Consider the following 13,882-nt stretch of genomic DNA (forward strand, 5'->3'; position numbering starts at 1 on the left):
CAAGTTATTATTCTATAGTCTAATATACCATAATCAGACTTGCTATTAAGAGTTGTTAGATAACATAAATTTTTTATACAATTTCAATGCACGGAATTTAAATTCCTGTGTTCAATGAACCTCATGAAATAATAGATTTCTCATCATAAATACGATAGAATAACTACTAGCTAGTTACAGTCTAAGTAGGATTATGGGGCATAAGAAGGCAGCATATTTCAAGCCATAGCAATGTGAGGAATCAGGTCGTGCCATCATTGTATGTCTCGAGGGGTTTAGCAAACAAGTCTTGGCCGGATAGTAGCTTATTTCTAGCTTGTCACATAGAATTAATCAAGTAAAAGATTAAGATCCAGTCAAAAGATCTGTCAGGCTCTATTTGGAACTGTTTTGATTTGGACAAAAACATACTTCTTAATGTATGAAAGACTAGTATAGATTTCAAGCGTCAAAATACTTGGTGTATTATTATTTATTTTTCTAAATTTTGATTTATGTGGAAAGCTAACAAGCTTTTATCTTCAATTTTCTGTTGCACACAATCTTGAAATTGGCCAAGGATGATTATCCTTTCTTTTGTTCTCTTAATTGTTGTGTATTAGTATGATCAATTAAGTGTTAACTCCATCTATAGCCAATCTTTAGTCCTAGAAAAGAAGGGTTGCCATTAGTTAATGACCAGTGTAAAACTAGTCAAGTTGAGTCCTCTTATTAATTGTTCATTGAGAAGTCAGGCCTGAATAGAGAAGAATGTCTTTAGAAGAGCTGATATAGCCTTACCCCAACATTATTTGGAATTGAGGCGTTGTTCTTGTTTATTGATCAGCACTTTGACGCAACATTAGTTTATTGCAGTTGATTATGCCCAGCATATCATAACGAAGTAAAACATTGTTTGTTATGGCTAGTCTTTACAGTAGTGAAATGGATATATATAAATAGCCAACACTTCAATACAATTTTTTAAGCATTTACTCCAGAATCATTACAGAAAATGAAATTTTATTGGACATGCATGATGCAACAACGACTTCTTAAGAAGATGATTCTGAACTAGATAAAAGGTCCAGTCACAACTCCATGCCAGTGCTAGAGCCAATTAGCTTGGTAAGGCCAAAGGTAATGGCCATAGCCATCCATCCACCAATTAAAACTCTGGCACAAGATTTCACCATAGGACTTCTGCCCAAGAAAGCACCAATTACTCCAAATGCTAACAATGCCAAGCTCACTGCAGCCACAATCACAGCCAGCCTCACCTTATGGTTTGCTATAAATGCAGCAGCAATAATTGGAACAATGGCACCCAATGAAAATGCAATAGCCGAGGCTACAGCTGCCTGAAATGGATTTGGCAGTTGTTCCTTGTTACCTTCTTCATGTTCTTGATTCTGTCCTCCTGTTGCTCTGTCTCTCTTCATTTGAGCTCGCTCTATGTCTAATTGAGAATACACAGAGACAAACTCTCCTATGGCCATGCTACAAGCACCGGCAAATAGACCTGCAAAGCCAATAAGTATCATGGCCTTTACGTCTTTTTGGACAGCTCCAACACCCATCATCAAGGATGCAATTGAGACTAATCCATCATTGACTCCTAGAACAGCAGCTCTAACCCACTGTGCTCTTTGAGAGTAGTCAAAATCATCCTTGGGGGCTTGCTTCTGGCCATTATGGTCTTTAGGAATGGTAATGTGGACTTGGTTTTGAGCAGCCATTAAGTTATAAGTACTTGTTAGTTAGAAGAAATTCTTTCTTAAAGATGGGTATTGTATGAAGACTCGGTAAGCACTATTTATAGAGTAGGATGATTAAAAAAGTAACTAAACCATTCCATCAGTGGTGCCATTAAATATTGTGTAGTGTGGAGAGCACAGGGCTTAGTGGGATTTATTGCTTTCTTCACTGATTGTCTGCTTGCTCAAATCTTGCATTTGTTCTTGTCCCCCCCCCCCCCCCCCCCCACCCCCCAAACACACAGACACACACTTCACATTGTAAAATAAATGTGCTCTTTCATCCCTTACACATTACTACTTTGTGCTATCAATTCCCGGAAGATTGGGATAGTAATCTGTTGAAAGAAGGAGTTTCTCAATATTATCTGTTTTCTCTTCTTTCTATTTAAGTCTTGTAAGATATAACCCTTTTCTATTGATAGTATTGGATATTACATTTTACATGTTCTTGAAAGAGATCACATAATACAGATAGATAACTTTGCTTGCTGATTCCTTATTTCCTTATTACCTTTTTTTTTGTACTTAAAAATGATGGTTTTTTGACCTTTGCAAAAGGAGCTTGTTGGGATGCATTGCAGTGTAGGAAAGCACTTATTTGAACAGAGATATGGGAGATATTTCTAGCAAATATAAACTTGGGTGCTGTGTGCTTTGGGCACTAAAAGCTCAAAATATTAGAGTATACTAATAAGTGTGCCATTCACACAAAGGCCACAAGCTCTTAATTTTTTTATATATTTTTTTTGTCTTATATGATCTTGAATGAAGGTGGAGTTTTCTCTTTAGACCATCCTCACAATGTTTCTTCAATCTTTCTTCTATCAAACAGAACTATGTGGAAGGCTTTTGGAAATGTAAAAATAGAAGAGTTCCAATTCTCACATGGTTGAAGCCTTGAAGGCCATAACTCGTTGCATACAAGAGAAAGTCTTCTTTTTTTTTCATTGTGTTTTGGATTTGAGTTATAAATATTGAGAGTGTAAAATGAAAAAGTTCCATATACCGTCAATGAACAGAACTTAAGTTCAGTGTATTTTATGTACTTCAGTGAACCTCATTATATATATATATATATATATATATATATATATATATATGTGTGTGTGTGTGTGTGTGTGTTACAGTTTTACTGCAGTGTTTTGGAGAACTGTACTTCAAAAGTTTTGAAATACTTTAATAGATCTAAATACTAAATCATAGGCATATTATTTATGTCTCAAAGTTGATTTACGTGGAAAGCTAAATTATCGAGTTTTTTCCTTCAATGCACACAATCCTCTTCTCTAGTCCTTTACTTTTTGTATTATTCTCTTTTTGAAATAAGCTTTACTCTTAGTATCATACTCTTACTGACATATGCTTTGATGGAATGTTAACTCCAGCGAGGTTCTAGGAGCATAGTGAAGTGTGCTGAGGTAAGTGGACAGCTAGCGTACAGATGATCAAATCAGGAGGGATTGTCTTATTAGTGATTTTGTTGGGACGTTTGTCATGATTGACACAGAGTACTACCAGAAAGATTCATATAGTCAATCCTAACTATATTTGAGAATGGAGTGTAGTTTGATGAGTCTGTTATGAATAAGTAAAGGGTTGTGTGATGTAGCTAATATTATCAGTAGGAAGATCAATGTAAGTTCAGAGAATGCTTCGCGGTATTATAACACAATAGGTTTAGTCAACTTGCAATACAAAATTCTTGATTACATGAGATTAAAGTAGAACAAGAGACAGGTCAGGATTCAGGTACATAAAGTTTCAATCATATTTCCAATCCAGTAGAGCCAATCAGCTTAGTAAGGCCAAATGTAATGGCCATAGCCATCCATCCACCAATTAAAACTCTGGCACAAGATTTCACCATAGGACTTCTGCCCAAGAAAGCACCAATTACTCCAAATGCTACCAATGCCAAGCTCACCACTGCCATGATCACAGCAAGCCTCACCTTATGATTTGCTATGAATGCAGCAGCAAGAATTGGCACAATGGCACCCAATGAGAATGCAATACTCGAGGCTCCTGCTGCCTGAAATGGATTTGGCAGCTGTTCCTTGTTACCTTCTTCATGTTCTCGGTTCTGTCCTCCTGTTGCTTTATCTCTCTTCATTTGAGCTCGCTCTATGTCTAGTTGAGAGTACACAGAGACAAACTCTCCTATAGCCATGCTACAAGCACCAGCAAACAACCCTGCAAAGCCAGTAATAATCATGGTTTTAACGTTTTCTTGAACAGCTCCAACCCCCATCATCAAGGATGCAACTGACACTAATCCATCATTTGCTCCTAACACAGCGGCTCGAAGCCATTGTGCTCTTTGAGAGTAGTCAAAATCCTCTTCAGAGGATTGATTTTCTTTAGGAATGGTAATTTGGACATGGTTTTGAGCAGCCATGATGAAAAGTTATAACTTGTAAGGAAATGTCAGCTAATGAAGGATTGTTTTCTTTTTGGATTGATGTTTAATGAAGACTCTTGTCTTTGTTATTTATAGAGTTATAACTTCATTTGTAAGTCAAGAGTTTTAAATAAGTTTCTTACCATATAATATCAAACTTTTAAAATGCCTTTATAGACCACTGAAATGCTACTTTTCTTTTTTTCTTCTTCTTTGTGTGTGCTCTGTGTACCTCAAAATGACCTAATTTGAAAGTTAAGAGGATTCAGATGGCTTTTTGATCCCTTTGGAGAAGGAGCTTGTGAGGATGTATTGCTGCATAGGAAAAGCACTTGCTACAATTGAGATACTTGTTACTATAAAATAAAACTAAGTGGAGTGTGCTTTAGGCACTAAGGTTTAACAAAAAAATCATAGAGTATACCAAGACTTGTGCCATTCCCACAAAGACCACAAGCCCTTCAATTATTTAATCATCATTTTTTTATAATCCAAAATAAAGATACTTTCTTTAGTACATTGTAACTTTAAAAGACTTGCACATATCTAATTTGTCTATTCTTGAATGACCATAAAAGCCTTTAATGAACACCTAAGTATAATAGATTTCTCATCACAATGACGAACATTAATTACCTGCGATAATCTGTTTAGGATTATGGAGCATAAAATGACTGCAGAACGTAAACAAGTCTTCTTGTTAATTACTATTAATATGTTGGGATGTTAGGGTCGAACAGAGAGGAATAGTAGTAGAAGATTCAAATAACTGTCGTCAACCTTATTTGGGACCGAGGTATAGTTGATTGATATATCCACCATATCTCGAATAAGTAAAACATGGATAAAGTAGTAATAAAATTATAAATAGGAAATGAACATCCAATTGAACTAATTAAAGAATAAAAGGAAAAGTTAACAAAAGTAATACTACTACTAACTACCAACTACCCCTGAAGTAAAAACTAAAATCTAAAGGACCAAAAAAGCAAAAGAGTAATGAGTGTGCTTAATTCACCCTTGATGATGACTGCAATAGTTCTTGACTTTGCTTAGGAAAAACGGTACTTTCTTGGAGTGCACAAATCCTCTATAAAAGCAATCATCTGAAATTGTTGAAACAACTTTTCAGCATTGGGTGGAAAATGAAATTCTACGCCTGAAAACGGAAGTGATCAAATCTGACACACAATTATCGTCCATGTTGATGCAACTTGCAAGAAGTAGTTGGAGCCATGTGCGGTGGCAAAACCACATCATCAACTGGGGATGGAGCTGCATTATAAGAAGTTGGTGAAGAAGCCATATGGGATGGCGGATCCGCATTATCAACTGGAGATGGAGATGGAGCCAGGTGAGTTGGTGGTGATGGTTTTTTAGGGTAACGATGCCCCCACCATCCGATTGAAGGTACATGATGATGCTGCCACCATTGGCGCCACGCTAAAATAGAAGAAGTACCAAACAACTCCTTGTTATTTTCTGTTTTGGGTTCCGTTGCAGTGGCAGTAACTATGCCTATGCAAATACCCAACACACATAATAATGTGCTACTGCTACTTGATCTCGACATGTTTCAGAAAAAGATGGAATAAATTACCTGTGACTCTGTAAACGTTTCAGAAAAAAGGAAGAATAATTACCTGTGATTGTGAGAAGGAACAAATATGAGTTGATATAAATAGACAAGAATTTAAGCTACGGCAGTACTAATTCCTAATCCCTTTAAACTTGGAACATCTACTTCTACCCAAATTCTAATTCTATGTCACACTTAATTTGAGTAATATAATCCGAAATTGCGTAGATGCTCAAGTTTAAAGAAACTATCAATAATTACATTCACATCAGAGGAATTTAATAATCATACAGATTTAAAAGATTCTCCTCTGTTTCTGGAGGACTTTTATTATTTGCATTCTGTGCTCGAGATTCTACAATTTCCTTCTGAATCCCTTTAAACTTGGAACTTCTCTAAATTCAGAGAATGCTTTGCGGTATTATTACACAAAATGTTAAGTCAACTTGCAGTACAAATTTCTTGATTAGATGAGATTAAAGTAGAACAAGGTACAGGCCAGGAACATAAAGTTTCAATCATATTTCCAATCCAGTAGAGCCAATCAACTTGGTAAGGCCGAAGGTAATGGCCATAGCCATCCATCCACCAATTAAAACTCTGGCACAAGATTTCACCATAGGACTTCTGCCCAAGAAAGCACCAATTCCTCCAAATGCTACCAATGCCAAGCTCGCCGCTGCCACGATCACAGCAAGCCTCACCTCATGATTTTCTATCAGTGCAGCAGCTAGAATTGGCACAATGGCACCTAATGAGAATGCAATACTTGAGGCTACTGCCGCCTGAAATGGATTTGGCAGCTGTTCCTTGTTACCTTCTTCATGTTCTCGGTTCTGTCCTCTTGTTGCTTTGTCTCTCTTAATTTGAGCACGCTCTATGTCTAATTGAGAGTACACAGAAACAAACTCTCCTATAGCCATGCTACAAGCACCGGCAAACAACCCTGCAAATCCAGTAAGCATCATGGTTTTAACGTTTTCTTGAACAGCTCCGACTCCCATCATCAAGGATGCAATTGAGACTAATCCATCATTTGCTCCCAACACAGCGGCTCGAATCCACTGTGCTCTTTGAGAGTAGTCAAATTCCTCTTCAGGAACTTGATTTTCTTTAGGAATGGTAATTTGGAGATGGTTTTGAGCAGCCATGATGAAACGTTGTAACTTGTGAGGAACTGTCAGCTAAAGGAGGATTGTTTTGGTGTTTAATGAAGACTCTGTGTTTGTTATTTTATAAAGTTGGATGATTAAAAAGCATCAAGAGTTATAAGAAAGTTTGGTACTATAGACCATAAATGTTTTCAGGATAAATTTTAACAGTAACTGTATCAATTTTAAAAATACATCATTCCCTCCCTTTTAAAGTAGGAATTAGTTATACTTTCTAGCCAGTGTGTCACAAATTTAAATTGGCAGATGTCATAAGGATTAGTGGAGTACTACTTTTCTTTTTTCTTCTTCTTTTGTGAGGATAGGAAAAGCACTTGGAACAATAGAGATTACTTGTTAGGAGTAGTATAAAATAAAACTAAGTGGGGTGTGCTTTACACACTAATAAGGTTAACAAAAAATATAGATACCAAGACGTGTACCTTTCCCACAAAGACCACAAGCTCTTCAATTGTTTAACCTTTTCTTCTAGCTAGATATCCAAAATAAAGATGAAATTACTTTCCTTAGATCATCTTAACTTTAAAATTCACTAGGTAATACCAACTTTGTAATGTTTTTTCTCTCTTTCTTCTATCAGATAAATATTATTTCCCAGTAGGTTTGCTTGTCTCAAGTAAAAGATTAATGTGCCAGGTCAAACATGGATAAATAAAAATATGCATAGAAAGAGAAACTAATTAAACGATATAATAGAGGTGAAGATTCAACTAAACTAATTTAAAGAATTTAACTACTACCCAAAAACCTATATAAAATAAGCTAAATGACATATAAATAAAAGTTGCATTATGCTATTGGCTTGGTAAGATTTTTGATGACGCTAAATTCACTGTTGATGGACCTGTGCAAAGATTTTGCAGCATTGCATGGTTAATGGAATTTTACGGTAGATAACGGAAGTGATCAAATCTGATACACTATTATCGTCCATGTTGATACAAGAAGTTGTTAGAGCCAGTGAAACCACATCATCAACTGGGGATGGAGCTGCATTATAAGTTGGTGAAGGAACCACATTATCAACGGGAGATGGAGTCAGGTGAGTTGGTTCTTTTGGGTGAGGACGCCCCCACAATCCGATTGAAGGTACATGATGATCCCACCATGATCTCGACATGTTTCAGAAAGAAGATTACTTGCTTGTGTGTTTGACAAGGAACAAATATGACTTCTGAATCCCACAACATCTACTTCTACCCTAATTCTAATTCTATGTCGCACTTAATTTATCTTCTTTTTTCCAGTATTATTCTTTCCTTTATTATATTTATTTAATTTAATATAATAAAAATAATTTCAGCCTGCAACGGTTCAATTCGTCCTTGCAACACAAGAAAGCTGGTTCATCCCCCAATTTTGATTCTGGATGAGCAAGTATATATGCGCCAACAACCTGCTTTCGAAGCTTCTACACATGTTTGCAAGCTACCAGCTCCTGGACTAAAGCAAAAATACTTTAATGGAGGACTTGGAAGTTCAATGCTTTTTTTCCTGTATTTCATGTCCATTTGTTTCTGTGACAATCTACTACTTCTGTAAACCAGTACTAGTTTGCCACAAGTCTGAACTATACAGGTAAAAGGATTCATCATTTTCTTCCATAAACTTGTACTATAGCACCACACATGAAAGGTTTGTTTGGAAAGTCACTTGGTAATTAAAATTGGTGTAATTACCAACCTAATAATTACACTGTCTAGTAATTACATTAACCTGTTTGGTTGCCACAATGTAATTACACATGTCCTGTTTGAAGCCACAGTGACATTACACATGTTCTGTTTGGATGCACAATTGCAATTATAAAATTATAATAAATTTTAAAAATAAAAATTAATTATTTAAAATTTATACTAGACAAATAAGAAACTTTATAAATGACATTAAATCAAATATTTAAGATATATATTCTTTTTTGAAAATATATTAATTAATAAACATATTTTCAGTAATATTATGAAAAAATAATTGATTTATATTTTTTCAAATTGATATATTTCAATTGAATTGATCGTAACAACTACAGTCTAAAAGTATGAAGTTTATACGAATATCGTGAAATGCATGTTTGATAAAAAGAATAATATATAAATAAAATGTCATAAATTATTAATTGTTTGACAAAAATATAATCTATCAAGTCTAATTAAAAAATGACGTGCAATGTAAATTCAATATTACTAAAACAAATGAAACTGAAAATATAACATAAGTTATAAATTCAAAACAAAAAATTTAACATAATACTCTTATAACAAATTTCAACATAGCAATAAATATGATTTATTTTTATTTTTTCTTAATAAAGAAAACGTAAGTCTATAACCTTACTTAACAATAAATTCTATTTTAATTTAAAAATTAGAATACTATAAAATTATGCTAATAAGAAAATAAGCATGGCATAAAGAAATAGATAATACGAGAAAATTACATAGAATCACGTAAAGTAAGGTTGAAAACAAGAAGAAAATGAAATATAATAATATAAAATAAAAAATAAACTTTTACAATTTTTTAGAATAATAAAAATAAAAAAAGAAATTAAAATAATAGAAGTAAAAAAAATAAAAATAGAAATAAAAAAGAAAGGAATTAAAAAGTAATCCGGTGGTAATTACACCATGTAATTACCAGCAATTCACAACCTCTGCCTGTGAATTGTAGAGTGTAATTAGCCCCTGCAAATTACACCAATTACTTATTGACCAAGTAATTACCTGTCCTTCCAAACAGGACAAGACAGTGTAATTACACCAATTACACCAAATCTAATTACCAGGGTGTCCTTCCAAACAGGCCTAAGTGTTCCAAGTAATTCAACTTTTTCATATTAGAATATTGTCTACAAATAAGTATAACTGTATCATCTATTTTGTAAAAGTAACACTATAACAGGAAAGAGGACATAAAATATATGCAACAAAAACAACTTCTGTCTTGTCGCTGAAATTACACTCCACTTGCAGCAAAAGATAGTTCTATGCCTCCAAACCTCTTTCTCATAATAACATACATCATATACACTCGTCACCTTTTGAAGGAATTGGCTTAGTACATTGTGATTGTAAAGATTAAAACATCTGACCGAACATGGCAAATAGCCTTGTTCATCAATTCTCATGATTTTCCATCCTCTTTCTGGCAATACATTGAATGTTCGAATTTGATTTTCCAGGAGAAAGCAGGACCCCAATCCTTCTAAGCACTCTTCCATGTCTGATAATATAAATGTATGTGACCAAAATGCGAGAGGAACATATTCATATAGTGTAACAGAGAACTTATGATGCAGCAATGAGAACAATCAATCTATGACCGGGGCTTACAGCCTTTTACTTTATGTAAGGTGCATTCACTCTGACAGCTTACCTTTTGTATGACAGGTCAGCATGGGAAAAGGAACAATGACGTTAGACATTAGGTGTTTGTGCTTTCATGGCTGACATCTTCTAGCTCGTACTTGAACCTAAACAGAATGATCTAATCATGGCCATGTTAGAATCTACCAGGCATAGAAGGACTGAACCCACATATGTGACGAAGTACAAGATCGTTTATGGGAAGGAGCGAATGCCTATCAAGATGAGATAAAACTAATTTTTGGCAAAATCTATATAAGCTGAGAAGTCACTGGCACTAGCCAGAGAACTCAATGCTCTAAGGTGACCACTTTCTCCTTACCAACCTCTAGAAACTCCAAATGCAGGCATAGACCTTTTATTTTTTTATTCACAGACAAACTTTTGGATGGTAAAATCCAAGCATTTCCTGGCTATTTACTCGGCCGCCAGATATCTCTAACACCCTTAACGAAGGTAAAATAGTCAATTTCAAAAAATTAACTTCTTTGGTATATAATTTTATTGGTATTCAGGAGTGAAGAACCTGCATCTAAATCCCAAGTTTACATTTAAACCAAATTCGAACTCAACACTTTTGAAATTTTTTTACTGTTCACTTCTGCGATGTAATAAAGAATACAACTTCCAATCACCTGCAGTTTGCATATTTTGCTCACTATTACTTTCATTATTTAGGTACACGATTCAATCCATATCGAACTCAGCTGTAATATCTCTAGGGTTAGGATCCCAAAAATTACTAGTCCCCAACATCATTGGGATTTTCATATCCGTTAATTAGAACATTTCATCATAAATGATTTTCTTTATTTAGAATTTCACCTGAATAAAGTCCTTCCATGGAATTTTCTGAATAGCCTAACATTAATATCTACTTTCCTCCTTTGCAACCTTCCTTTCATCATTGCAGCTACGCGTATCAGTTTCAAGTCTAATGTGTTTATGCAATAGCAGTCTGTAAGGTGGATCTTCACCTCTTGAACAGACCGAGAATGGCAACTTGATCATTGGGCAACCAGCTTTAATATTGTAACTTTTTGTTATATAATTTCCTTTTAAGGAAGCCCTTCCGAAAATTCTTGACCGACAGGACAGAACCAGGCTGAAGAGGGGGTTTGGAAATATAAGCTTAAGCACTCTTCACAGAACAATAATAAAAAATTAACTATTAAGGCAAGGTAGTTTCTTCATATTTCATCTAAAATGAGTTTACAAATGCTAAATGAATCACCTACAGATCAAGACAAGAACATACAAGTTTATCAAAATAAATGATGAGTCCATTTACCTGTATCTGGCAAACTACTGCTAGCACAAGCACTAGATCGAATGACAGCAATTTGTAGGCATGCTGCGATCAGGTGTTGGTTGAGGAAAAGTATCCCCATGCACATCTGACCCTGGCTCCGAGCATCGTTTCCTTCTGCTATACTTCAACAAATAGCGGTCCTCAGTAAAACCAACTTTTTCTTCGCATATTTTCCTCTTTAGTCTGTTCCGCTTGTACGTAAGCAACTCAGCTTTTGAACAAGCAGAATCAACACAAGAGCCACGCTCGTTCGTTGTAACACAAGGCGGAGCCTCTGAATCAGTCTGATAAACTTTTTCCTTAAATCTTGTGCGAGAGTACACTAGAAGACATGGCGATGCATCTGAACTAGCCTTGCCAACTTCTTCCTTCAACCTTCTGCGAGAGTAAACTGTAACACGAGGTGAGGTCTCTGAACTAGTCTGGCCAACTTTTTCTTTCAACCTAGTGCGAGAGTACACCATAACAGAAGGTGGGGTCTCAGAACTAGTCGGGCCAACTTTTCCCCTATACTTAGTGCGAGAGTACACCTTAAGCCTATCGCCTGTAGAATTAGGAAGAGTCTGGATTTCAGGACCACCCACATAGCTAGAATTCTTAGGGCCTAAGGTTTTTGATATTCGTGGCGAGCTGTTCATGGAACGATGCAATTGAAATGCAAATTCTGCATCATTTACATCCTTACTTACAACCTTACCCTTATTTTTACCTTTCTTGGCAACTGATTCCAATGCACTCTTAGCCAAGCCCATGGCATTTTTCACCACGACAGCCTTTTGCAAGGTGCTATCCTTTGCTTTCAGGCCCACTACAACCTCCTTCCTTTTGCCTTCTAAGTTAGCATGTTTTGCAATTTTTTCAGATGATATAAGATCACCACTACAAATTTGTATCTTAAGCACATCCTTCTGAATCTTTCTACAATCCCCAATTGATTTCTTAAAGAAATTTGGAACCCAACAATCTATACAAACGAAGAGTGCCGAATTTACCCCTTCTTCACTAGAAGAAAAAGACCAAGGCGCAGAATTCCCATACCTACTAACACAGTCCTTGTGAACATGCCTTTTGCAGCTGCGGCATTTGGAACAATCAGAATCATCCGTGTTCTTGAAACAGTAAGCGCATGTTTGGCCGGAATTGACACACCTGATGCATTTCTTGCAAAGAAGGACTATGCGCCAAAAGCTGTCTAGGGTTTGAAGGCGGTCATCGGGATCAGTGTGATTGATATGGACACGGCAGCCATGACAATCTGACAAATTGGGAAGGTCCCTCGTGACCCTTTTAGAAAATTGATCGAACGCAGAGGATGAAGATGAGGTTGAATTTGTGGACTGAATTGGAACGCAATTTTTGGGGGTTTTAGAAGGGGTAGCGGTGGCAGGTGGCGGCGGACGCGGCGGTGGATGGCGGAAAGATTGCCGGTTTTCTTGAAAGAGCGGAAGTGTCATGTTCTTCAGTAGATGTTTAGGGTTTTGCGCCATTGTAAACCGTATTGCACATCATTTTCAATGGTGGTGGGGTTCACATAAACCGGCAGGACGCAGTAATATATGATGTAAGAAAGCCGGAAATTTTGATTAATTCCTAATCAAATATTTCCTTAAACCTTCAATCTCGTGATCTTCAACTAATTATGTGCTTCAATATAATTATAAAAAATTAGCATCATAACTTATTTTCAATACTCAATAACTTGATCGAGTTAAGCCTCTGCAATAGAAATGTGTGTGTTCAATTATTTATACTATCCAGACAAAATAAATAGTTCAATTTATTTTTTTAAAATTATACTTGAAAAAATTCTTACCTCATACGACTCAACAATCTGTTCTTTTTGATTTCCTAATGTATCTCTAGCACAACAAGATTTGAATTTAAAGATTTTTTATTTAATTAAGGAAGATGTGCAAATATAAAAATACAATCCAAATAGAGAAATTTGACAGTACAGTTTGAAGAAAACGAACATTGACTTTGCCTTATGAGTTTATCATTTGTAATGATTCTAACGAACATTCGTAACAGAATGAGGTGAGGAAGACATAAATTGATTGATTCCTAATCAAATATTTCTCAAATGCTTCACTCTTGATATATTCTCAACCACAATGGAGTACGAATTTGAATGTTCCTTATTGAATTAATGAGAATGTGTAAATAAAAAATATATTTTTCAAGTGTCTTATGCCTAATATATCTCAAGCACAGTTGGATATGAACTTGAAGGTTTTTTATTTAATTATTGAGGATGTGCATACGAAAAAAAATCGAATTGGATGGACATGTTAATCAGAAAGATGTTAACGGC

The 13,882-nt window shown here is 35.4% G+C and overlaps 4 protein-coding genes and 1 pseudogene across 4 annotated transcripts; all 5 read right to left on the reverse strand.

Annotated features, from left to right (window-relative positions):
* Positions 1 to 994: 994 nt before the first annotated feature.
* Positions 995 to 1,750, reverse strand: LOC125846964 (vacuolar iron transporter homolog 4-like). Its single transcript, XM_049526683.1, has one exon. The coding sequence runs from the start codon at positions 1,716 to 1,718 to the stop codon at positions 1,071 to 1,073; it is 648 nt and encodes a 215-aa protein (XP_049382640.1). The 5' UTR covers positions 1,719 to 1,750; the 3' UTR covers positions 995 to 1,070.
* Positions 1,751 to 3,396: 1,646 nt separating this feature from the next.
* LOC125841244 (vacuolar iron transporter homolog 4-like) lies at positions 3,397 to 4,193 on the reverse strand. Its single transcript, XM_049520335.1, has one exon. It carries the CDS (start codon positions 4,135 to 4,137, stop codon positions 3,505 to 3,507), a length of 633 nt encoding a protein of 210 aa, XP_049376292.1. The 5' UTR covers positions 4,138 to 4,193; the 3' UTR covers positions 3,397 to 3,504.
* A 961-nt stretch (positions 4,194 to 5,154) lies between these two features.
* Positions 5,155 to 5,713, reverse strand: LOC125853473 (uncharacterized; annotated as a pseudogene).
* Positions 5,714 to 6,090: 377 nt separating this feature from the next.
* On the reverse strand, positions 6,091 to 6,870 carry LOC125841235 (vacuolar iron transporter homolog 4-like). Its single transcript, XM_049520323.1, has one exon. The coding sequence runs from the start codon at positions 6,868 to 6,870 to the stop codon at positions 6,238 to 6,240; it is 633 nt and encodes a 210-aa protein (XP_049376280.1). The 3' UTR covers positions 6,091 to 6,237.
* Positions 6,871 to 9,707: 2,837 nt separating this feature from the next.
* LOC125853258 (uncharacterized) lies at positions 9,708 to 13,097 on the reverse strand. The gene is made up of 2 exons (XM_049532927.1): positions 11,548 to 13,097; positions 9,708 to 10,113 (listed from the first exon to the last, which is right to left on the reverse strand). The coding sequence occupies exon 1, from the start codon at positions 13,053 to 13,055 to the stop codon at positions 11,580 to 11,582; it is 1,476 nt and encodes a 491-aa protein (XP_049388884.1). The 5' UTR covers positions 13,056 to 13,097; the 3' UTR covers positions 9,708 to 10,113; positions 11,548 to 11,579.
* Positions 13,098 to 13,882: the final 785 nt, after the last annotated feature.

This window comes from Solanum stenotomum, chromosome 1 (assembly GCF_019186545.1).
Source record: "Solanum stenotomum isolate F172 chromosome 1, ASM1918654v1, whole genome shotgun sequence".
Classification (NCBI taxonomy): Eukaryota; Viridiplantae; Streptophyta; class Magnoliopsida; order Solanales; family Solanaceae; genus Solanum; species Solanum stenotomum.